A 26,954-nucleotide genomic window follows, 5' to 3' on the forward strand; every position below is an offset into this window, starting at 1 on the left:
ACAAAGTCAGCAAAATTCTTCCTCGTTATTTATTCCAAAGGCAACATTTAAATTTATTCTTTGCTATAATGAGGCTTAAACTGGAGGGATTGAGAAAGAATGCTGGCTACAGAGTCCCAAGAGCAGGATTGCTTAATCAGATATCCTGGTCGATTTTAATTGAAAAACTTTGCCAACTTACTGTGGTTAAATGAGGGAACTTCACATCAAGTTATGTCTACAGAATTGTGATCTATTGTGAAATAAAAACATTATCTAATCTACTGCATGGGTTTGAATTAATTTTTTTTTTTTACTTTAAAAGTCAACTTTGACAGATCAGAGTCAAGGAATGTTTTCATAATGGATACTTCATCCAAAGAAAATATCCAGTTATTCAGCAAAAATTCAATGCAACCTGTTGGGAGGCCTTCCTTTAAAACAGAATATCCCTCCTCAGAGGAGAAACAACCCGGCTGTGGTGAACTAAAGGTAACAAACAATTAAACGATAAACAACCATAAGTGGTTACCTAAAGAGATCAGAGAATTTGGTGGAATCCATGCTCTCAGTTCTTGATCCAGTTACTTTCTACACACTATAGCTAGAAGTGAGAAATTTTTTCCACTTTAAAAAGTGATCTTAGATGCAATTGATGAATACCACACTTTGCTGGGCAGTGAAAGCAATCTTTGCCTGACTATGTAGGTTAAATTACTAAATATTACTTTCCTGGCTCACTTGAATGCCCCTCCGAAACAGAAAGGAGAGAGGTAATGATATTTATTAAATATCTACCATGTACCAGATGTTATGCTATGCACAGTTGTAACATTTAATCTATGAAACATCCATATTATTCCCATTCTATAAATGAAAAATTTGACTTTCCTGGCCACACAGTAAGGGACAGGATTCCCTTTTAAATGGTGCTCAACGTGACTCCAAGTTCCTATGTTTTCCTTGCATCAAATATTCACTCAACAAATACATATGTGTTTTTTTTTCATATAATCTGCCTTATGGATACTCCATCACAGACCCAGGTCTAGCAAAACACACAAGCCAGATATCAAAAAAAAAATATTTTTTTCATTGAATAAGAATTTGAATATGAATTTAACTTGAATATGAACTTAAACACAAAGAATAGTAGTTCTACTTTTTCAGTCTGTTATGTTCCCTGCTAGAACATTAACCATTGCTGTGAAATACACAATAATGATTATTAGACTTGTGATAAGATGTTAAGTATTTGGCTGATGGTTTTTGTTTTATTTTCTTACCTTTCAATGGTTCCTTCCTCTCTCTGCTTCCCCATGCAATGAATCTTCTTTTCAAAGCGAAGACACCTTTGAATGCCCTTTGAGGGAGAGGGGGAAAAAAAGGAATTCAACATACATTATGAATGAAAATCTATTTGAATTTTTAGAACTCTACATGAGCTTGAGGTGGGAAGAAGCCTATTACTTTGCTTGAATGAAATCTTCAATGGTAACAGGCTTGTTACCTGGTTTGTGGTTTGTGTTTTTTGTCTGTTTAGTAAATTTCCAGTCATATGTCAGGCTGGAGTTAGACTAAGTGTGACCTGTCATATTTTTCAGGTGTTCTTGGGTGCCCTGTCTTTTGTTTACTTTGCCAAAGCACTGGCAGAAGGCTACCTGAAGAGCACCATCACTCAGATAGAGAGAAGGTTTGATATCCCTTCTTCACTGGTGGGAGTTATTGACGGTAGTTTTGAAATTGGTAGGTATTACAGATGCGTGACTTTACTTTTAAGTACAGGGTTTCTAGGCATGACTAAATGACATCCTCACTACATTTTGCTGTCTGCTAATATCAGACTCTATCTGTAAAATCTTATTTGGACAGAATTTGCCATGGCCTTGTGCTACAGTACAGGCAATTTTTTCTCTCCAAGCAAAACAGCAATTAACTTCCTGCCCCAGGTGTTCACTATTATATGACTCACACAAGTTTTCAATCAGAGTGAAACTTTTCTAGGAGGGAGACTGAGATGCTGCTGGTATTTTGAGTTAAAAGTATGTGGGAAATGTCCTTACAGAAGAGTTTTATATCCTGGAAGCCCTGTGATTCAAAATTTGGAAGAATCCAAAGAAGCTCTAGAAAAATATCTTGTAATGATTTAAGAAGAAGTTAAACTATAAAAGGAGTTTTTCTGCCCAGTGACCTAGAAAGAAGATAAAGGGATTCTATTAACAAGAACACTAGAGCAAAGCAGGCAATAAAAATTCTACTCTCCGGGTTCTTTGGTTAGCCATTGACTGTACACTTTGAACTTGAAAAGACCAACTGATTTTAGTCACTGTTTTGGAAGTACTTTAAAGAGTGTAATCCCACTTAGCTTCCTGAATTGATAAACGAAGGGGCTTTGATTCCTTCTTGAAGTAAACAAAATTAATAGTCTCTGTGGTCCTTTCTGCTTGGTGAGACTCAAATATATGCTATAGTAAAATCTCTAATGGCTCCAGGTTCAGCTTCACTTAAACCTTCAGAAGAGTGAAGGAATATATTTCAACTCTTCAACAATTACTTTTTAGGTCTGTTGGGCTGCACCTGCAGGCCAGCAAGCCCTGTGCTTGTCCAGATTCAAGACCGAAGAAAGAACCCAGAGTTAGCGACAGAAACATCAGTGGTTTAACGGATAGGGGGAACTTACACGTCTGAAGCAAGGTCCTGGAGCAACAAGTCACCGTGTACGGCTGATTGCAGGCAGGACATGGCGGCAGTCTTCGCTCCCAGGGAGGAGGGGGAGATTACCAGTTATAGGGGGAATTGACTTCAGGTTGGCTCATTGGTTACCAGGGAAACCAGTAGGTGGCACGCCCCCTCACTGCCGCTTTGACAAGCTATCCTAGTGGAGATGTTCTGATCTAAAATTAGAACAATCACTAGCTGAAGGGGCAAATATACAAGAAGGTTGGTAGTGTAAGTAGGGTGTAGATGAAGCAGGCACTGGTTGAGCAGGGAATGTACATAGAGCAAAAGGAGAGCCATCTTGGGTGGCCTGATCCTACAAGTTCATACTGTATATATCAGTTCTTACCCTAAATATCAGAGAAAGAATTAAAAGAGTGAATAGGTAACCTTTTATCTTCAGGCTTTTACTTACCAAATCCATCTTTCATCACCCTACCAGAAAAAGATTTCTTGGTTCAGTGTTAGTCAAACATTAATGTTCACGCAAATGACTGGACAGTTGTGTTAAAATGCATAGACTGATTCTGTAGGAAGGGAAGTAAGATCCTGCATATCTAACAAGCTCCAATACGATGTTGATGCTATTAATCAACGGGCTGCACTTTGTGTAACAAGTCTCTAAAACACCTGATCATATCACTACCTTGTGTAAGCTAATTGGAGAGGCCTGGAGAGTTGATTTGTTCCTTGATGACTGCCCTGCCTACAACCCTAAATGGAATGAAAGTCCATGGAGAGTCAAGGAAAGGGTAACACTGCATCAGGAGAAGAAACAAGTATGAAGAGGAAGCTGGGTGTAGATCAAAAGAATAAATCAGACTTACAGAAAGAAGCAATGAGCAGATAGAAAATTACATATGAAGTGATTCATTGATTATTGCTCACTCTAGATTATAGTATAAAAACATTTTGTAGCTGAAGAGACTTGGGAAGAATCTGGTCCAAAGTTTTCTTAGATTCCCAGACCCCAATGCAAAACTTGAGAGGATCTATATTTAATAGAGAGTGCTAATGTTGCACAGGAAGTAAAAAAGGGCCCTGAGTCTAAATTCATATTAATTCTTCCAGACCATTCTAAGGATAGAAATTGTTTATTGGATTAGATGCAATAAAAGTCCTCTGACTTCCATTGCAAAACTTTATCCCAAACATCACAGGTTTGCTCTAGTTATTTGCAATCCCTAGTTTTCCAGAAAAGTGGGTTTCCTGACCATAATTTAAATTTACTCCTTTTGCCTCTCTTTACATTCCTTCCTTCCAGAGTTCTGGACCCATTCCCACTCTCTGTCTCTAGCTTTAAATTCTCCTATTTTTTTGCAGAACAATTTCATTTATCCTTTGACATCAATTGGCATTATCATCTAACATCTGCCTACTGGATACTCAATTTCTTCCCAAGTAAATTATTTTCTTGTAACAAGGACTCTTTCTCCAAAAATGACAGAGTTTCCAAGAAAATAAAATGTCTTCTTATCAAGACATACTAATATTTGCAGATATTAATTCTTTGTTTCAAATATTTTTCCGTGTATTTTCTTCTAAATATTTAAAACTTTTGCTTTTTACATTTTAGTATTTAGTCAACTTGACATAGATGTTTTTAGATACACTTTGTTTTTTAAGGCAGTTTGGGGTTCACAGCAAAAGTGAGCAGAAGGTACAAAGATTTCCCATAAACCCCCTGTCCCCACACATGTATGGCCTCCCCCATTATCAACATCCCTCACCACAGTGGTACATTAATTACAGTTGATGACCTACAGTGATACCTCATTATCATCCACAGTCCAGAGTTGACGTTAAGGCTCACTCTTGGTGTTGTATACACTGTGGGATTGAACAAATGTATAATGACATGTATCCACTAATATAGTATCATACAGAGCACTTTTAATGCCCTAAAAATCCTCTGTGCTCTGCCTATTTATCCATCCCTACCCCCTACCCCTTGGTAACGACTGATCTTTTTACTGTCTCTGTAGTTTTGCCTGTTTCAGAATGTTATATAGTTGGAATCATACAGTATGTAGCCTTTTCAGATTGGCTTCTTTCACATGGCAATAAGCATTTAAGGTTCTTCCATGTCTTTTCATGACTGGATTAACTCATTTCTTTTTAGCACTGGATAATAATCTATTTCTGAATGGACCTTAGTTTATTTATCTATTCATCTAGTGAAGAACTTCTTGATTGCTTCCAAGTTTTGGCAATTATAAAGAAAGCTACTATAAACATCTGTGTGTGCAGATTTTTGTGGGGACATAAATTTTCAACTCTTTTGGGTAAATACCAAGGAGCATAGTTGCTGGGTCTTATGGGAAGAATATGCTTAGTTTTGTAAGATACCAGCAAATTGTCTTCCAAAGTGGCTGTACCATTTGGAATGAGAGTTCAACAATAAATGAGAGTTCTTGTTGCTGCACACCCTCAGCAGCATTTAATGTTTTGGATTTTGGCCATTCTAATAGATATGTAGTAGTGTTTCATTGTTTCTTAATTTGCAGTTTCCTGATGACATACGATGCTGAACATCTTTTTGTGTGTTTATTTGCCATCTGTGTATCTCCTTTGGTGAACTGTCCATCGAGGTATTTGGTCCATGTTTTAAACAGGTTGTTTGTATTCTTATTGTTGGGTTTTAAGAGTTCTTTGTGTATTTTGGATAACAGTCCTTTATCTGATATGGCTTTTGCAAATATTTTCTCTTGGTATGTGGTTTGTCTTTTAAGTCTCTCAACATCATCTTTCATAAAGCAGAAATTTTTAATTTTAATAAAGTCCAGCTTATCAATTTTTTCTTTCATGGATTGGGCTTTTGGTGTTGCATCTAAAAAGTCATCACCAAACCCACGGTCTTCTAGGTTTTTTCTTATGTTATCTTCTAGAAGTTTTATAGTTTTGCATTTTACATTTAGGTCTGTGATCCATTTTGAGTTTATTTTTGTGAAGACTGTAAAGTCTGTGTCTAGATTCAGTTTGTTTTTTTTTTTCTCTTTGCATGTGGATGTCAAGTTCTTCCAGCACTATATATTAAAGAGACTATCTTTGCTCTATCGTATTGCCTTTATTCCTTTCTCAAAGACCAGTTAACTGTATTTATGTAGTCTGTTTCTGGGCTATCTATTCTGTTCCTTGTATCTATTTATCCATTCTTTCACCAGTGTCACACTGTCTTGATTACTGGCTTTAGAGTATGTCCTGAAATTGGGTAGTGTCAGTCTTCCAACTTTGTTTTTCTGCAATATCTTGTTGGCTCTTCTGGGTATTTTATTTGTCCATAAGAACTTTAGAATCAGTTTGTCACTATCCACAAATAACTTGCTGTGATTTTGATTAAGATTGCATTGAACGCATAGATCAAGTAGGAAAGAAATGACATCTTGACAATACTGAGTCTTCCTATCCATGACCATAGGATATCTCTCCATTTATTGAGTTATTTGATTTCTTTAGTCAGAGTTTTATATTTCTCTTCATATAGATCTTGTACATATTTTGTTAAATTTATACTTATTTCATTTTAGGGGGTGCTAATGTAAATGGTATCATGTTTTTAAATTCCTGTTTTTCACTGCTGACATATAGGAAAATGATTGACTTCTGTGTATTAACCCTGTATCTTGCAACCCTGCTATAATCATGTATTAGTTCCAGGAGTTCTTTTGTTAATTCTTTCAGATTTTCTACAAAAATGATCATGTCTTGTGGGAAAAAAGCTAGTTTTATTTCTTCCTTCCCAATCTGTATACCTTTGTTTCCTTCTCTTGTCCTATTGCATTAAGTAGGACTACCCATACAATATTGAAAAGCAATGGTGAGAGGAGATAGCCTTGCCTTGTGCCTGATCTTAGTGGAAAAGCTTTGAATTTCTTACCATTAAGTATGATATTAGCTGTAGTTTTTGGTAGGTTTTTTTTTTTATCAAATTGAGGACATTCCTCTCTCTTCCAAGTTTATGTAGTTTTTTTCTTTTTTTTTAATCATGATTGGTTGTAGAGTTTTGTCAAATGCTTTTTCTGCATATATTGATATGATCATGTGATTTTTCTTCTTTAGCCTGTTGATATGATGGATTACATTAATTGATTTTCTAATGCTGAACCAGCCCTGCATACCTGGGATAAATCCTGCTTGGTCTTAATGTACAATTATTTCTACATATTGTTGGATTTGATTTGCTAATATGTTGTTGAGGATTTTTGCACCTATGTTCAGGAGAGATATTAGTTTGTTGTTTTCTTTTCTTGTAATGCCTTTTCTGGTTTTTGTATTAGGGTAATGTTGCACTTGTAGAATTAGGAAGTGTTCCCTCTCTATCTTCTGAAAGAGATTGTAGAGAATTAGTATAATTTCTTCATTAACTGTTAGGAAAAATTCACCAGTGAATCTACCTGGACCTGGTACTTTCTGTTTTGGAAGGATATTAATTATTGGTTCAATTTCTTTAATAGATATATGTATATTCAGATTATCTGTATCTCCCTATGTGAGTGTTGGCAGATTGTGTCTTTCAATTTGAATTCCTCCCTCCCATCCTTTGTATCACTGTTATTATTCATTTTATTTCACTTATACATAAGCAAACATGCATACATAAGAATACATCATTGAACACATTTTTGATATTATTATTTTGAACTGTTATCTGCTAGGTCAATTAAGAATAAGAAAAATAAGTTTTAAATTTACCATCACTTATTTCTTCTCTGATGCTCATCCTTTCTTTATGTGGATCTGAGTTTCTGAATTTTATTATTATTTTTTTCTCTGAAGAGCTTCTTTTAACATTTCATGAAAGGCAGGTCTACTGGAAACACATTTCCTCAATATTTGTCTGTCTGAGAAAGTATTTCTTCTTTGCTTTTGAAGGATAACTTCACAGGGTACAGAACTTTAGGTTGGTGGGGTTTTTTTCTCTCAACACTTCAAAATTTTTTTCTACACTCTTTTCTTGTTTGCATGGCTTCTGAAGAGAAATAAGCTGTAATTCTTATTTTCCTCCTCTATAACTAAGGTGAGTTTCCTTTTTTTTAAATAAATTATCTCTTATATTTGATTTTCTGTAGTTTGAAAATGATATGTCTAGTTTAGATTTTTTGGCACTTATCCTGCTCATTGTTCTCTTAGCTTCCTGGATCTGTGGTTTGGTGTGTGATATTAATTTGGTAGAAATTCTCAGTCATCATTATTTTAAATATTTCTTCTATTCCTTTGACTGTTGCTTCTCTTTCTGGAATTCCCATTACTTGTATGTTACACCTTTTATAGTTCCACGTCCTTGGATATTCTGTTTTTTTTTTCCAGTCTCTTTTTCTTTGCTTTTAAGTTTTGGTGTTTTCTATTGATATACCCTCAAGCTCAGAGATTCTTTCCTCAACTGTGTCCAGTCTACCAACAAGCCTATCAAAGGCATTCTTTATTTCTGTAACCATGTTTTTGTTCTCTAGCAATTTTTTTTTTGTGATCTTTCTCAGAATTTCTGTCTCTCTGATCTACATTGCCCATTTGTTCTTGCATGCTCTTTAGTTTTTCCATTAGAGCCCCTAGCATCTTAATCATAGTTTTCTTAAATTTCTAGTCAGACAACTCCAAAATCTCTGCCATGTCTGGTTCTGATTCTTGCTGTCTCTTCAAAAAGTTTTTCTTTTTACTTTCAGTATGTCTTATAATTTTTTCCTTCATAGCCAGAAATGAAGTATTGGGTAAAAGGAGCTGCTATAAATAGGCCTTTAGTAATATGATGGTATTGTGTGAGGGAGAGGAAGTATTCTATAGTCCTATGTGTCTCAGGCTCTTAGTGAGCCTATGCCTCTGGACTGTGAACTTCAGATGTGCTTCTCAGTCCCCCTATCCCTCATTGATGGGACAGGATAGCTAGAACAGCTGAAGTTGGGTATTTCCCTTCCCCCAGGTCAGTTGGGCTCTGATAATGCCCCAGCAGGTTAGACTCTGGTTACTAGTTTCCCCTAAAAGCAGACTTTCTTAAGAAAAACAGAGTGCTCTGGTGTATTTCAAAACAGTTCCCTTTCCCCTCCCCATGCTGCAAGCACAAAAGTTTTATTCTCCAATATTCACTGTGAGAATCTAATTGAGCTCCTGAACTAAAACTCACAAAAGAGTGTGTGCCCTCAATCACTGGGTCCCTCTGGAGTTTTTATCTCTCAGAATTGCTGATGCTGAGCCTCCTGTCAGTTATAGTTCAGGTTTTTCTTACCATAACACTTGTTTCCAAAGAGATTTATTGTTGTGAATTTTTGTTCCAGCTGGCCACAATTCTCTGCATTTGCCTACTGGTCTCTCCAATTTGGGGGACAGTGGTTTGCCCTATGACCCCATCTTTCTGACAGATCTAAGAAGAGTTGTTGATTTTTCAACTTTTTACTTGGTTTTAGGATGAAGTGGATACTTCTAGCTTCTTACATCCTGGACCAGAAAAGGCATATCCTTAAAATACAATTTTTTAAAATACAAAGTCAGGTAGCAATCTCTTTATATTATTATAATGAATTGTCCAATCAGCACTAATTCAATATATACTTAACCCAGTTATTTTCAATACCCTCTTTATCATATATTAACTTATCACTTAGGTGTAAATCTTTCCGTAAGTCTGTTGATCCCTGACTCAATACGAGACTGTCTTCTTGATTAATAGTTTTATAATTAGCTCTGTTACTAGGTAGGAAAATTTCCAACTTTTCCATCAAATTTTTTCTTGGCTCTACTTGGAATAGTTTTCTGAAACATCCAATTTGGGTTTGACTGAAATTGCATAGAATTTATATATCAAATCAGATAACTGAAATTTTATGTTATGAGTCTTTCCATCCAAGAACATGGTATATATCTCAATTTAGTTATTCCTTTTTTATATAGCTTTCAGTATTATATTTATAATCTATAAATATACTACTTATCTTTTGTTAGATTTATTCCTACATACTTAAAGTTTTCGTTGCTATTGTGAAAAGAATTTTTGTTACATTTCTTATTTAGTGATTTCTGGAATACTGGAAGATTATTAATATCTAATGTTATACATATACAGCAGTCTTGCTGAATTTATGTTAATTTTAATCGATTGTCTATAGATGCTATAGTTTCCTGAACAATCATGTTGTCTGAAACAGAAGACAACTGTATATCATCCTTTCTAATTATTAGATTTGTTATTTCTTGTTCTTGCCTTATTGCATTAGCTCAGTACTATGTCCAATAGAAGTAGTGACAGTGGGCATCCTTCTCTTGTATCTTAATGAAAATACTTTAAAAATTTCACCATTAAACAATATCTGTGCTGTGCAGTTTTGATAGATACAGTTTAAAAGTTAATTTACTCAGATTTTTTCTTATTATGAATGGTTAATTATATTAAATGTTTTATATCTCTCAAGATAACAATGGAATTTTTCCTCTTCCATTATTTAATATAGAGCTTTAATTAATAGATTTGTTTCTTATTTGGTGGTACCGTTGCACTCCTAGAATAAACTGCATTTGGTCTCTTCTTTTATTGTCCCTCTCTAGTTTGAATTGCAAGGGTATATTGGTCTTATAGCATGAGTTGGGTAGCTTTCTTTTCTGTTATCTGAAGTACTGTGTGTGGGTGTGGAGAGAGAAAAAGAGGAAGAGAGAAAATCTAGTACTTGAAAATTTGATAAAATGAATTTGTAAACCTCTCTGGACCTGTTGTCTTTTTCAGAAGTTAGTGATAGTAGATGTGAAAGAATATTGATATCCAACTTGATTTTTTTAAGATTATACATCACTATTTTTTTTCCAAGTATATCTTCTGAGAACTCAGAAAAGACACTAAATAAAGGAAGCAAAAACTTCTATAGACATCACAGAAGCTCAAATGGTATTATGTACTGTTTGGCACACCCACTAATGTAACACAGAAACAGCCTGTAAACATGAGTCCTTTATTGTGACATGTTGGTTGTATGGGAGTTGGGGAGGGAGATAATGGTGGTGGTGGTGGGGACACATTACCTATAAACTGAAAGTCAACTTTCACTTTAGTGTGGTTTATTTACTGTGACACATTAGCAAAACAATAGACATAATTATCAATATGGTAAAAAATTTCTTCTACTAAGTACTTAAATATCAAATGAGAAATTTCATACTCAAGTCCTTTTGATATGAAAATTCAAAAGAGCTTAATTCTTCTTGGAGCCATAAAGCCTGGAGCCACTGTAGCCTAGAGCAAGCTTTTTTCTCTATTGTTATTGCCCTCAAGACTATAAAAATTGCTGCTCTTTTTGCACTTGACTAAAGCTGGCAATTAAATAAACAGTAGTACATTAGATGATTGCTTACAGATGTAAGGAAACTACTCTTTCTGGAAAATTGAAAACATTGAGAACGTCAAAGCAAGGCCACCCAACAGCCATCACAATCAATTGCTGGAGAATTGCTTAGTTTTACTTTATCTAACACCACAGTCCTTAAAAACTAAATATTCCAAATGCAAATAGCTAAAACTTTAAAGCCCCTTGAAATCTAAGACCCTAAGCAATGTTTATCAAAGCATGTTCCAGGAACCATCTTTGTCAACACATTTGAACTAGTATTAAAAATGCAGATTTCTTGGCCTGCATCCCCCTCCCCCATCCATGAAATCAGAAACTGTTGAGAGCTGTCAAGATTCTGCATTTTTAACGTTTCTATTTCCCCCACCACTCCTTTCCAGTAATTTTTGTGCACAGCAAGGCATTAGAAAATCTTCCTTAAAGGATGTTTAATCAGTTAACACCATCATCAACTAAAAGTAATTTATCACATCCTTCACTAGAGATATTTTAGAAAGGCTTAAGTCCCACCTTCAAAAAAATGTATTCTTTATTTTTTTTTAAAAAAAGATGGGTATAATTTATGGAGACTTTCTGTTTTATAAAATTTGTATCATGAGCATACATTGAGTTTATATAATTGATGTATTTCTGAAGTTATGTGGAGTAATTTTTATTTGTATTTTGAATCATATTTTTATAAAAAGTATATAAATATGCATTTCTTAATTTGATTTCATTTAAAGTGAGGTACAGTTGTGTTTGTTTTTTCTTTTGGGAATATCAGCTAAAGTAATACTATATGATGTATGTTTCAAGAGTAAATGGGAAACCAATAGAAGTTTTAATAGAAAATGTGAACAAATGAAGAAAGAGTAATACAGTTTACTTCAAAATCACCAAGGAAAATTTAAGAGAACAACTAAAGGAAGCCTTCTACAATTTGATTTACTGATAAAACACTTTAAATGGACAAATAATTAAGGTGGATGAAAACAAGGTAGAGGGGTTGTTTATAAAAATATCAATATTTTGATAAAAGGATGAGATGATTGAAACAATGAATCTGAAGAAAGTTCAACAGTCATCTCAGATTAAAGGAAAGAAAGACAAATGATGGGGAAGATGGTGGGAGATGGTTTAGTCAAAACAAAACATTGCCAAACCTGCTATACACATTCATGCATTTAGTTATAGTCATTTAGTTATGCTGATGTCTTTTTCTAAGTTGTCTAACTTATGAACATTTTATTCTTTTCCCCAAAGGAAATCTCTTAGTTATAACATTTGTTAGCTACTTTGGAGCCAAACTTCACAGGCCAAAAATAATTGGAGCAGGGTGCCTAATCATGGGCGTTGGAACATTGCTCATTGCAATGCCTCAGTTCTTCATGGAGCAGTAAGTCTAAAGCAAACATCTTTTTCTTGCCTTAACAAACAACTGCATGATGATTACAATTAGTTATTTAAATTTAAGAAAATAACTCCTGTCTTAAACTATGATAATTTATATCTTATTTTTATTACATCCACTTTGGGCAAAATTTCAAAAGGTTAACAATTTCACTTATGATTTAATCATCTGTAAAAAATTTTTTTCAATATACTACCATGTATTTATGTCAACAAAATTTAAAGGGAAATTTTCACTATTATGCTTTCCTTCAAATGCTTTAACTTAGGTGTGGAGGCAAAATATATAAGTAAAGAGAAAGTAATAAATTATGTGGTAAATGTCAAATGAGTGTCAAAGGGGTAATAAATGAATGCTACAGACAGTATGCTGGTTCATGGTACAATTGACTGGCAGATCATTGACTTAGGGATACATGACCAACTGAAATAACTATACGATGTTCAAATATTATCTCATAGAACTTTCTCAGTGGAAGTGGGGGTGCTTGTATTCTTTAACCCTGAAGTTTACTGTTGATACTTTTGTTAGTAATTTGTTAGTTCTTGCATACAACTTCAGTATTTCCAAAGATTTTGTCATATCATTTCACCTTTACAACAACCTGCGAGGCAGGAGAGCATATTTTATCTTTTTTTAATTTTAGAGCTAAGGACCATGACCTAGAGAGTCTGGTGACCTTCTCGGGGTTAGGTGTCTTCTAATTATAGAATTGGATTCTTAAAACCAGCATTAGGACTTCTTCACACATATACATGTTGCTTCTCCTCTGTGGTCGCCCATTGTCTACTGAGCCAAGTGACTACCAAGAGGTTTTAAAGCAAGAGAATGTTTTAGGAAATTATATATCAAGTAATTCTTTGATGACTGTCCACTCTAGACCATCATACCATGACATTTGAGATCTGGAGAGACTTAGAAATGATCTGGTCCAAACTTTTTCTTGGATTCCCAGGTCACTTATATAAATATAATTTGATCTTGACTTCTGTGTCCAATCTGTAAAGATAGTTCACAGAATCCTCTGTGTGGGATCTTTCCTACCTATTTGGGTGGTTTCTCTGGCCCCTTTGTCTTTACATGAAGAGGGATCTGTGGCTTCAAGACTTCTGCCTTCTCTTTGGACACCTATCTGGCCTCCTTTCCACAGGGCAGAAGTTTCCTTAGATCACTGAGGTTATGCAAAGGTGTTATATGTGGCCAGTGGGTAAGAAGGAGACAAAGGAGAAGGCTGAGGAAAAGGGTCTCCAATCCACCTAACTCCTGATTGATCCATAGCTGTGTTATCTGTTCTAGTCATTGAAATTCCATGCAACAGTTCGCTCAGAGTGGGGAAAAAGAGTTCCACTACTAAAAATAATAAAATTTGAAAGTAGCTTCAGAGGCTAGATAAATCCTTGACGCTTGACGTAATTCATTCTGCGGTGCATCAGTAGCTCTTCTACATGACCTTGGGCATGTCATCTAACCTTCCTAGGCCTCAGTTTATAATACCTTAAAATAGGTATTACAGGTAATAAAAATAATACTTAGCTTGTAATGTTGTTGCAAATATTAAATGGAATGGCACAGGTAAAATGCTTACCAAGTTTCCTGACATAACTAGGAGCTGTGTCAGTCTTATTGTGTATTGTTTTCAACCCTCCTCAGATAATTAAGCCAGCTGGTTTTAACCAGAGACAGCAATGATTTGTCTCAAAGGTGTTGCATTGAGATTAATAATAGTGTTACTTCAAGTTGATGACAAATATAACGTACTAATACAAGAAAACCAGAAGGAGAAGTACAGCTAAGAGAAGCCAGACAGGCTAGTGTTGACAAAGGGTGCCAAAAAAACACAGATTCTTATCAACCACCTTGTATATGTTGAAAGATATATTTGTTCATTTATTATTTATGTCTGCCATTTGCCTGGTACTGTGCCAGGTAATGGGGAAAAAACAAAATGAAATAAAACCAAAAAACCCCCAAACACAGTTCTTTCCTTCATGAAGTTTGCTGTCTACTGAGGATTACTACAATAACTTCTTTCCAACCTTTCACAGCATTAGTCACTAATTGGGTACTTGTCCAAAATATAATTTTTGTTCTCTCAACGAGGAGTGTACTCTGTCTGCCTAGCAGACATACCCTCAATGTGCAACTAAACATACTATTAATTATAGATATCAATTACTGAGGGACTACCCCCAACAGACTGTGTTCAGCCTTATGTGTGTTAGTTCATCTAACTCATGAATTTTTTTTACATCTTTATTGGAGTATAATTGCTTTACAATGGTGTGTTAGTTTCTGCTTTATAATAAAGTGAATCAGCTATACATATACATATATCCCCATATCTCCTCCCTCTTGCATCTCCCTCCCACCCTCCCTATCCCACCCCTCTAGGTGGTCACAAAGCACGGAGCTGATCTCCCTGTGCTGTGCGGCTGCTTCCCACTAGCTATCTATTTTACGCATCTAACTCATGAATTTAATAAATATGTATTGATCATTGTTCTAGGTAACGGGGATAGAATAGTGACAAAAATCTCTGCTCTCACGGATCTTACTAGGAAGAGATAGATAATAAATAATCAGAGAAATAATGTGATATACCAGAAATGTTAAGTGCTACAGAAAAAAATAACCCAGGGAGACACATAAGAGTGTGCAGAGCGCTGCAGTTTAAAGTAGGGTTTTCAGGGGATGGCTCAGCGAGATGGTGACCTTTGTGAAGGGCTGAAAGAGATGAGGAGAGAGCCATACAGACATCTGGGGAAGAAGATTCCAGGCTAAATGAACAGTGAATGGGATATTCCTGCAGGAGGAAGGAGTCAGGCATGTGGTCTACTGCAGGGATGAGCAAGGGGAAAGTGTGAGGGGGTACAGAGGAGACGTCAAGGTTGTTTCTCAAACTCTGATGGACAATGGAATCACCGGACGCTCTTGGTAAAATGTAGATTCTGATTCAGTAGCTCTGGGGTTAGGGTTGAGATTCAGCTGATGCTCCTGGTCTGCAGACCACACCTCGGGTAGTAAGGACACAGATCATTGCAAAGACTTTACCTCCTCAGAATGGGATGTGAAGACAGAGGAGAGTTTTGAGCAGAATAGCAGAATCTGACTTTTATTTTTTTGCGGTACGCGGGCCTCTCACTGATGTGGCCTCTCCCGTTGCGGAGCACAGGCTCCGGACGCGCAGGCTCATTGGCCATGGCTCACGGGCCTAGCCGGTCCACAGCATGTGGGATCCTCCCAGACCGGGGCACGAACCCATGTCCCCTGCATCGGCAGGCAGACTCTCAACCACTGCACCACCAGGGAAGCCCCCTGACATATTTTTAAGGGGACACAGTGACTACAGATTGGGAAAATAACTCAGGAGGGGCAAATGTGAAAGCAGAGAGACTATATAGGAGGCTACTGTAGAACTTCACGCATATTGTGTCAGTCGGAGTTGGAAGCCAGGTCAGAACGAATATCCCTGATTTAAAATCATTTATACCATTGGTCCCCTGTTCAATTGTTTGTCTCACCCAATAGAACCTAAATAGGCACAGACCATATCTATAGTCCCCATTTTACAACTAAGGAAAACGAAATTTGGAAAGGTTAATTGATTTTTCTCAGTGTCATATATAGTAATTAGTGACAAAGGCAGCACTTACATAAAATTCTATTTATTCAAAATCGAAATAATTATGCGTGCAGCAGTTGCCTTTTGATAGAATAAACTGAAAGCTCAAGTAATTAAAAATTTTCAAAATACTACATAATTGCTATTGACAGTCATCTTAAAGAGTCTTTATGCATTATAATAGTCTCTGGTATCTCTGGAATTATATTAAAGAAAGAAAATTATATTTACCATGATTTTAATACTAAATGCTCTCCTCTGTAGCTAGAAATTAAAAAACAGTTATCCTCATTAAGCGGTTCTTAACCAATTTTGGTCAAGAACCCATTTTGATAAAAGTGACAAAAACCATGAACCTCTTCCCTTAAATACTCACATACATACAAAAATGTTCTTACTTTTCCAGTGGGGTTCATAGACCCATTGAGGTGTAGGTTATGTAAGACTGATAATAAGGTAACTGATTTATTGATCTGAATACATTAATAACTCAATACATCTTGCCCCTATCATGCTGAATAGGTTTTTACTATTGATATTTCAAACATCACTATGATTATTAGCCTTTAGTCACATAGTGCCTGAACAAAATGAGAATCAAGGTGATGTGATGTCCTTTTATCAGGTACCTCCACTCTGAAGGGTGCATGTAGAGCAAAGAAATTGGCTCCTAAAGGATAATTTGAGAGGGAGTATGGCACTGGGGGGCCGGAGATAGAATGATCGCAACCCTACCATTCAGCACTGGCTCTTCAATCCAGCTGCTATAGTAACCTTATAAACAGAGGAAAGGGTGAAGTTAGAAATAACTTAGAGTCAGATTAATAAACTGAAGAGGAAAAGGATACCATCTGGGAAAATGGTTCAAAAAGCCCATGTATCATTATCAGTTCTCTAGAAACCACATTTCAGGTGTTCTACTACATTTACAACTCTAAGTACAGTGTGCCAATGGCCATGATTGTTAAATTATTGCTTTAAGAGATAATCATGATTTTATGAAGTGTTGGATATTTTTTCACCAATCGAGTAGGTGATTACAGTCATTACTTTATATTAAAATGAGCCTCTCTAAATCATTCTTTTATTTTCTTTCATGACACTGGGTAATTGGTTCAGATATGGTATAATATCTGTGAACTAAATGCTGGTTTGGTTTAGCAATTCAGATTCTGCGACAGCTGTAAACTCAACCAGGTCCCCTAATGAGTCAAGTAGTACACATATAATATTTTTAGCATGATGTTAAATGAGCTCATAGTAAAGAAAATGCTTTTTTTATACAGGTACAGATATGAAAGGTATTCTCCCTTCTCCAATTCCACTTTCAGCATCTCTCCATGTTTCCTGGGGTCAAACAGTCCATTACCAATCTCAGTTATGGAAAAATCACAATCCAAAATAAATAATGGTAAGACGATTATTTTTTACTTGACTAAACAAGCTCTTTTTGAAGACGTTATAGGTGCTTTAATATGAACAAAAAGTATCTATGTGATTTTTTGCTGTCAAAAGCTTTACTACTTAAGTTGAGATATTATAGTGCCATAAAAATTCCTAGAATATAAAGCAGAGATGAGGCCCTAAGGAAATATGCAGACAATCAAATATTATGGAAAGATGGGGCATTAATTGCTGGTGACTGAGCAAAGCTTCCAGCGGTTCCAAACAAGGCAAGTTGTGAAACAGGGTAAAACTAGTTTAGCATGTACAAACCTCAGCCCATTGCTCAGATATAAAAGAAATACATTTTTTCCCCAAACTCAACTTGATTTCTGTGTTCAGCCCCTTTTCATCAGAATGGCAAAAACGTAATCTCAGTCAATTTGTCCCTAATCTCTATCCATGTTCCCAGGGGTTGCTTACATTCCAGGGAGCTTTACATTATAGTAAAGGAGAAAACTGTGGGAGGGGAGGTCTTGGTGTTATCAGTAGTCCTCTGTCAGCCTAAATATCTAAAATCCCTCTGGCCACACTGTTTGTTCATACATGTCATCTTGGGGTCATCTTATGTCCATGTTCATGACCTTTTTAGCACAGTGGCTCTCTCTGATGCAAAAGTGACCATCATGGAAACATGGAAATAATTCTACTTTCCACACAAGAGAGGATTTGGGGAATTTCATTAGCATATCCAGAGTTCCACGTGGCTGACCCATACTGCAAAGCAAGGCTATGTGTGGGCCACCCTTGGGAGCATGGGAACCATCTCTTATGTGTTACTCTAGGCATTGGGAACCTTGTGAAGAGGTAGGGGCAGGGATGCCTAGCTATACGGTGCAGCCATCTCATCTTCGGGACCTTGCTACCTCCCTGAGTTCTTCCTGGCCACAGTGGCACAGGTTCTCTTCACTCATGGAGTCCATGACTCTACCCACAGGTGTCTGCTATGTCTCTGCGATGCTGCACTGGCAGGTGCTCAAATCCTCTCTCCATAGCCTTTTAGCATAAATATGCTCAACACCTCCTCCCTGCCACCCTCATCTTACTCCCTACCCCTAGACTGGGGAATCCATTTCTACAGAGGCAGTGTGGAAGTCCTTCTTTATATACCTGCTACTCATCTAAATCTTTTATCTACACCATAAACCCTTTTCACTCCCCTAACATCCTCATTAATGCTTCCTTCTGAGATGTCCTTTTCCTGGTCAATGAACCTGAGAAGTCTGGCTGTTTGAATGAAAGGAAGGGTCAAAAGATTAAAAGAAATATTGAAATATGAGGGGTGAAAATCACATGGGGTGACCATAAACATGTAAACAAATTTACCCTGTCATGCTATATGAAAAGAAAGCATTCTAGAAGAAAAAGCAAATGTGAAAGAAGGTAATAGGTAAATTCAGGAGGGCATATAAAAATCAATGGATGAGAACAGAGGGCTTGTTTATATAAGAATATAATGGATAGTAAGTTTAATTCAGGTCCATATAAAGAGACAAGGAGATGAGCTAAAGAATTTGGACTTTCACCTGTACACAATGTACAGTCATTGAAGATATTTTATTTTGTTCTTGGTTTTGACAGTCAGGGGAGAGACATGGTATAAATGACAATACAACTAATTAGGAAATATTTAAGCCTTGAATGTTACAAAGAGACACACAGGGTTTAGGGTGGGGAATGAAAATTTTTTAATGTAAAGAGACAAGTTATTAGGCAGGTCCAGAGTATAAGACTCACAACTCAATACTTTTCTTTCCTTTAGATGAGATCCTGCTCCCTTAAAGTCATAGATTTATGTGGATATTAGACATAGCGGACACAAGGCTTATCCTAAAGGGGTTAGTGGGGTAAATAGAGGGCTCTTCTCAAAAATACTTTGCACACAAACCCCATTTCACCCAAATACTCTAGAACAGAGCTCTCCACAGGAACTTCTGTGATGATGGAAATGTTCTGTATATATACTGCCCAGTACAATAGCTATTAGTTGCACAAGACTATTGAGTACTTGAAATATAGCCAGTGTGACTGAGAAATGGAATTTAAATTTCATGTAATTTTTATTAATTTAAATTTCAATAGCCTCATGTGGCTTGTAGCCGCTGTACTGGAAAGCACAAAGCTAAGGTGTCTGCATTTATCTACAAGACTCCTCTACCAACAAGCATAGAACCCCACAAATGTCAGGGCTGGAACTGACATTGGAATCATTTTTTTTTTTTTTTTTTTGCGGTACGCAGGCCTCTCACTGTTGTGGCCTCTCCCACTGCGGAGCACAGGCTCTGAACACGCAGGCCCAGCAGCCATGGCTCATGGGCCCAGCCGCTCCGCGGCACGTGGGCTCTTCCCGGACCTGGGCACGAACCCATGTCCCCTGCATCGGCAGGCGAACTCTCAACCACTGTGCCACCAGGGAATCCCTGGAATCAATTTTTAAAAAGGAGTCCCCATTATATTTTGGGGAGTGGAATAGACATCCAGAGAAGATAAGTGAAAAATCCCTGGTCACTTGGCTACATTTCTAGAAGAGGCAGAATCAGAACTAAAAGCAACATGACTACATAGTAATCTTTTCTGTCACAGAGTCTGACTCATCTATACAAAAGCGTTCACCCTGGTTCTTCATAACCCATACTTTACCTTCAAAAGTCACTTTCAAGTTTACTAGAGGAGAAGATATCTCCTGCCTCATAGGGTTATTAGGAGAATTCAATTTGAAAATGTCTGCAAACCACTTAGCCCAGTGCCTTGCAGAAAGGGAGAATCCAGAAGTGGTGATTTTTTATAGATGGTTAATATTATTGCTTTTATTAAAGCCACCACACTCTTCAAAGTATATTTAATTTATTATATGGGAGTAATTATTCTACTTCACATGTTCATATTAAGACATGACTTTTATGAAAGCATTTTTAAATTGTTAGCTTTGAATTTCCCTCTAAAAATATGGTCAAAAGGTTTTTTTGTTGGAATAGTTATACAAGTGAGGCATATAAGGTTTTAAATTTTTATATGAATTTGTTTCTGAAATGTGAGCCCTTAACATGGCCATTCACTATCAAACAGTTATAACTGTAGGCAATGCTGTTCAAATTTGAAGTATCACCCATATAAAATTTTGAATTTCAGATAAAACTTGTTCAGCAATAAAATTACAAGTGATTTCTGTTGCAAAATAGAAAAGTTTGAAGATTAAGGTGAGAAAATCCTTGTTCAAATTTTTGTATTTTGTCCCAGACAGGATATTGAATTTTACTGGAGTGTAGAAATTCAAAGAATTCATTATAAATATGAAATAAAAAGAAAGAAAATAAGAAATAAGGGGACAGGAACAAGAAGCAATAGATTTCCTTGTTCTCTAGGAGATTTACACTGCCTAAAATATCTTGCTCAAACTCCTATCAAATTAAGTTTATGGCAAATTTCACTTCTGCATTCTCATGCAACTTTAGGACAACTTGTTGACATGCAGAATAAGTGTTTAACTTCGATAGTGATCGAGTTTCACCCTCGTTTGCTTTCCTTTCAAGAATGTGAAATTGATGCCAGCTCCTCCATGTGGGCTTACGTTTTCCTGGGGAACCTTCTTCGTGGCATTGGAGAAACTCCCATTCAGCCTCTAGGCATCGCCTACCTTGATGATTTTGCTAATGAGGACAATGCGGCTTTCTATATTGGTAATGTCCACCTCATTCATCTTCTTGGGATACAGGGTACCTGGTTTTCTCAACTTCATTCTCAACTAAATAGGGTGTGGAAGGTTTTATACTTCATATCCAACTCTTTTATTCAGTTCACATTTTTCTGAAGTCCACACTGAGGATTTGGATAGCAAAGAAACTTCAGTTAGAAGGACCTATTGCATTAGGGAAAGAATATCAGATTAAAAGAAAATATCTGTGAGCTCAACTGCTGTGATATATGACTTGTGCAAGTATCTTCATGGATACAGAAGAAGGACAAGAGCAAGGCCTGAGCCAACCATACGTCTGGATAGGCCCCAGCGGATAAACCAGCAGCTAAAATCACAAAACCCCAAATATAGCATACTCCAAAGGTAAACGAATGGGAGCAGTATTTATTGAGTGTCTCTTATGTCTCGGAAGTTAAATTTGTTCTGTTTCATACATTAATCTTGATTTTGGGGGATCTGGCCTTTTGAGAGTCTCACCCTCAGAGACAGAAGGACAAGATTTAAATTCATTGAGGGGCTGTAGGTAGGTCCATGGTATGGTTCTGCCCTGGCTACTCACACAGAACTCCAGAGGTCTCTGATGATATCCAAGCATGCTGTAGTTAAAAACAGGGCACCAGTTCTAATGGAAAACTGTAGCATAAATTAGGACCCAGAATTGGAACAGAAGCTCCATGGCACATGCTAGGCAATTACTCTGGGGACCAGAGGAAAGACTGTGGCCAAGCGACACACACAGGCATCAGGGTGTCCCTGTCCTGTCCAGGAGCTCAGAGCCCGCTCTGCTTTGCCTTCTCTTCTATTCTGAAAAGGACCTGGTAATTGCTATTTACTCCTCCAGTTAATTTAAATCATTCTCCCAGGGATATGTGTGTAAGCTCAGTGATGAAATGAAAGGCAGATGGGCCATATTTTGCAAGGAAGAGCAATCTTTCTGGTCACTAGAAATGGTGTCATTTGGGAGATCTGCTCCACCTGCCTGTTAAAGCTGCCCAGGTGGGTCATGAGCATTCCAGAGGACACCTCTCCCCCCTCCCAAGTCTACCTCGTTGCTGGCTGCATAGTTACTGCACTTGCAGATGGTCCCCCAGAAGCACTGAATGCAAGCACATTTCATTAACATGGAAGAAATCCATTTTAATGTCAAAACAAGTTTTATGCTTAACTGACCATGAAAGGTTTCTGAAAGACTGTCAAAATAGTATAATTCTGATTTTTATCACTAGGGGGAATCTAATCCTAGGGAGTAAAATTTGCTCCATTTGGGGAAATTAACTTCTTCAGAGTCTCAGTGTTTTCTTACTAAGAGATAATTAATGCCTTAAAAATGTTCATTCTTCTTCCAACACTGAGGAGGACTTATTTCCGATTCATGAGGTTGAAAAATTGACAAATCAAGCACACTTAAGGGAAGAGTTGAGGAAACATTTTCAGTGACTAACTGAATCTTATGCACATTTCTTGTTTAAAACTTAATTTACAAGAGCAAAGAAATTGCTTTTTTTTTTTTTTTTTTGGTGCAGGGTGTGTGCAGACGGTTGCAATTATAGGACCGATCTTTGGCTTCCTGTTAGGCTCATTATGTGCCAAACTGTATGTTGACATTGGCTTTGTAAATCTAGGTAAGGGAGTTTATTTCTATTTATTCATTTACTTTATTTAGTTACTGTAATTTTTAATAGGAATAGTATAGAAAATATCAAATTGCCTTTTTATAAAATGACAGGATGGTAGTCTTTCATAAAGTGCCAATAATCCATGGAAAACTTATTACTGATACAATCATCACACATGATTTATGTGTATGGACTAGGAAAAATAGGTGGTGATTAGAACCGGATGACCCCTGGTTTGTTATTCGGATGTATCAGTTTCCACTTCTGGTTTCCCAGTTCAAAGGCATTCCAGCTTAGTTAAGACTAACAACTGTGGCTACTTGTTGGCTCTTGTTGGTTTCAGGTGAATCAACATTTACTGCAGTCGCATCAATTGATAACATATTTCTGGACTTGTCAGAAAGGCCAAAGATTGAAAGTCTTCTGGCAACTAAAATTTCCTTATTTAATGTACGAGTCTTTTTTAGTAGAAGGCATATTATAGTGAGACTAACTTTCCTTCTGGGCGAATGCTTGTGGAGGGAATAAATGGAGGCCTCATCTTTCCATAGTTATTCATTTGTTTCTTTCCTTATATAAGATGTAGTCCCTTGACATAGATAAAATTCATCTGTTTTTTTAAAAGACACCCTAGAAAGCAGTTACAAAACAAGAAAACAAGTTTCACTTTTATAAATTCTGGAATTGCATTGTCATTAGTGTGTATTATAAATGATTATTGTGTGTTAACAAAGAATGCAAAACTCTTGGGCTAGTTCTTTTTTAATCAAATAAACTGGAATATGCATTCCAAAATTTTTATTTATTCATTTATTCATTATTACTACCAAATTTATTTCACATCTACTCTATCTCAAGTGATGTTCTACCACAACGAACAAGATATTGGCCTGGCCAAAAAGTTCACTCGGCTTTTTCTGTAAGATATTATGGAAAAACCAGAGTGAACCTAATAGTTGCGTTCCTTTACTTCATGAAGTTTAAAATCTGGTCGTGGAGACTGATATAGATAAGAAAGTGTTGGTGTGATGAGTGGTACAGAGAAAAATTGTGAAAGGGAAGCAATGTGCATGCAGTGGTAAACTAGTTAAAACACTGTAGTGAGTATAATGTAGTACCAATTGAGCCTAGTTGTCAAAGGATTCTCATAGAATGTTGTAGAGGTAGAGTATAATAATATGTTTCATAGGTTCTTATATAGAAAAAAAAAACTTGATTTGGTTAAAAAACTTTGTCAATGCTTACCTTTTAGTCAAATAAGAAATAGTATCAAAAACAAAATTTTATGATGATTAGATATTGAAGTTTTAATTACATATACAAATCTTGCTTTGGACCTAGAATAGTTCTGAAGTATTCTCAATCATCATTTAATAAATAACATTCTGAGTGGCTCAGACTAGATTTGGGCCAGAGGGCGTAGGGCGTAACTTTTTTTTCCAGTAAAGTCTTAGACATTCAATATGTAAATCAGATGAAAGTGGTACTCATGTGGGGTAGCTGGCAGAAGGTTTTAAGCCCTCATAATTCTTTCTCACATGTTGCTTTTCTCCTGTCATGGGTCCAGACAGAAGCCCAGAGCAGTGTGAGACCCCTTCCAGTGTGTAGACTCTATACTTTTAATCAAAGAAACAAAAGGAGAAATAATCATGCTCTGAAAACACCCTCTTTCCTTCAAAAAGCAAGATAACAATAATGTTCAGATTAGAAAAGGTTATCATGTATGAATTATTAGGTATTTTTATGATGTGATAGAGGTAACATTTGGATTTTTCTTTTAAAAAAAGAGGACTCTTCAACACACTAGCTTTGCTGTATATGCTCTTTGGCCACCCTCTCTCTTTTTCAGATCATATAACCATCACCCCAAAAGATCCACAGTGGGTGGGTGCCTGGTGGCTTGGTTATCTAATAGCAGGAAGCATAAGTCTTCTGGCAGCTGTGCCTTTCTGGTATTTACCAAAGAGTCTACCAAGACCCCGGAGCAGACAGGATTCCAATTCCTCCTCTGAGAAATCTAAGTTTATTATGGATGATCACACGGACTACCAAACACCTCTTGGAGAAAAAGCAAAAATCATGGAAATGGCAAGAGGTGAGCCAGATTCTCCTTGATTTTGAAACAGTTTCCATTTTCCTGTTGAAACGTTATAGGCGATCTATAAATAATACCCCTCTCTCCACTTCATGTGTTCAGAAAAAACTGAGAAACTGTACAGGAAGCAGATTATTAAAAAGTCAGCTTTATTACTGGAAAACTGACTGAAGAACTTGACCCAGAGTCTTAGTAACCTCCTTTGCTGCTGTCCCCACCTTTACACCTCCTCAGTGTAGACGTTGCAACTGCCCCTCCCTGGGAGGGCTGTTTCACATTCACCTGGGTGGACTGAAAAGAGTGAATCTTCAGGGCTTGTGGCCTTTTAACAGATGGCATCCACCCACTTGAAAATGTGCTCCAGTGCATGTGTCCCACTAGTAATCAAAGGAGTGTAGCATAGGGCCAAAGGTCAGACATGTTCTAGTGAATTCCCTCCACGTGGAAATGGGTGGCCATGAGAAAGATTGGTCCCCCTCAACTGGCCCAGCAATATTGACATTTATAGAAAATCGTCACATTTCTGTTTGGCTGCGTAAAAGAAGAAGGGAGAATGCCAAAGCTCATTTCTAACAATAATTAACTGGAGATAACTTTCATATTCCCTTCTCTGCACCCATGACCCAAGTTTGAAGGAGACCAGAAAACTCAAGTTCTTAATGTCCTGTCCATGACTCCCAGCTCAATGGTGAGGGAGTATTCTTATCCCTTGTGTTTTTTACCCACATCAGAGGAATCTGTTCCTGTCTGACACTCTAATTTATAATCTATATTTTATGCCTGTAGAAGTGAGTGCTTATGTCTGGATCTGAGCCTGGCCGGAACTCAGCCTTGACTTGTGCCAATGGCTTAATATCTAGAGTGCGTGTGTGTACCGTGTTATAAATGCTCCTCAGAACCATGACAATGAGACTCAGCCTCTAAGCTCTGATGCCATGGCTGTATTTCTGCCAAGTGTGACACTGTCTTTAATTACTCCATGCTATTTTTGTCTCATAGATTTTCTGCCATCACTGAAGAGTCTTTTTGGAAATCCAGTGTACTTCTTATATTTGTGTGCAAGCACCGTTCAGTTCAATTCCTTATTTGGCATGGTGACTTATAAACCGAAGTACATTGAGCAACAGTATGGGCAGTCGTCCTCTAAGGCCAACTTTGTTATCGGTATGCTTCTCTGTCCTTCCTGCTTTCCAATAGGCAATATCAGCTGTGTCTTGTTAATCCTTAGTAATTTTAGAGAAATTGTTCCAATATTTAGACTGAAGGTAATTTATGGCATTTCAAAAAGTAAGTGGAAAAAATCTAGCAGAGTAAAATATTTAGATAGTCTGTGGTACGACTTTGTAGCAAAAATTGTTCAGAACTCTGTGTGAATGACCACGAGAATACCACATAGACCAAATATGCATTTTATTAGGAGATTGTTAGTACTGGATATTTGTCTTTCAAGTGTAGCTGAAACCTCATAACAGTGGCCATTTTACCTGAACAGTTTCTAGGATTACAAAAGGTAAGTATTCAGACAGGTTAAAAGGTGTGCATTGCAAAACAAAGTTTGTGTTTGCTCAGAGTTGAAATACTTCTCTGATTCCTGGCATTTGGGTTATTTAAAAGGACTGTGTTTCTAGCCCAGCAGGACAGCCAATAAGAGACATATTCAAGGGCAAAAAAAAAAGAAGATGAATGAAGAAGAACCAGAATCTCCAAATATATAACCACCATCCTATAAGCAATTGGATACTTTAAAACCTGGATTAGCTCCTTTAGTCCACAAAGGTGTTATTTAATGCTACTCTTTCAAAGTATAAAACACATTCTATTCTTTTGGACATGTTCCTTTATGATAGGAGACTCCAATGGCTTAAAATAATTTCTTCTTCATAAAATATTTTAAAAATTGCTCTATTCATCTATCTCTGAAAGAGACCAGGGTGTGTGTGTGTGTGAGGAAACAGCTGAGCATATTTTGGGATGTATAAATTTCTTATACTAATCCTGGATAATGGGCACTTAGCAGACGTAATTCTAATTGACTCTTTGAACTGCTGTCCTTCCCCTAAATTCTAAATGTGA

General features: G+C 36.7%; 1 protein-coding gene across 2 annotated transcripts in view; it reads left to right on the forward strand.

Moving 5' to 3' along the window:
- Positions 1–342: 342 nt before the first annotated feature.
- The window catches only part of SLCO1C1 (solute carrier organic anion transporter family member 1C1), a gene marked incomplete at its 5' end in the record, with an annotated part of 46,001 nt that continues 19,389 nt past the window's right edge, over positions 343–26,954 (forward strand). Inside the window, 8 exons of one of the 2 annotated variants that reach the window (XM_081249971.1) lie at positions 343–471; positions 1,584–1,725; positions 12,264–12,396; positions 17,320–17,444; positions 21,007–21,153; positions 22,694–22,792; positions 24,636–24,881; positions 25,881–26,045. In XM_081249971.1, coding sequence (XP_081106097.1) covers positions 343–471; positions 1,584–1,725; positions 12,264–12,396; positions 17,320–17,444; positions 21,007–21,153; positions 22,694–22,792; positions 24,636–24,881; positions 25,881–26,045 — 1,186 coding nt within the window. The remainder of the gene's footprint in view (positions 472–1,583; positions 1,726–12,263; positions 12,397–17,319; positions 17,445–21,006; positions 21,154–22,693; positions 22,793–24,635; positions 24,882–25,880; positions 26,046–26,954) is intronic. The other variant, XM_081249972.1, reaches the window with a different exon arrangement.

Source organism: Mesoplodon bidens, assembly GCF_964165515.1.
Source record: "Mesoplodon bidens genome assembly, chromosome: 11".
Taxonomy (NCBI): domain Eukaryota; kingdom Metazoa; phylum Chordata; class Mammalia; order Artiodactyla; family Ziphiidae; genus Mesoplodon; species Mesoplodon bidens.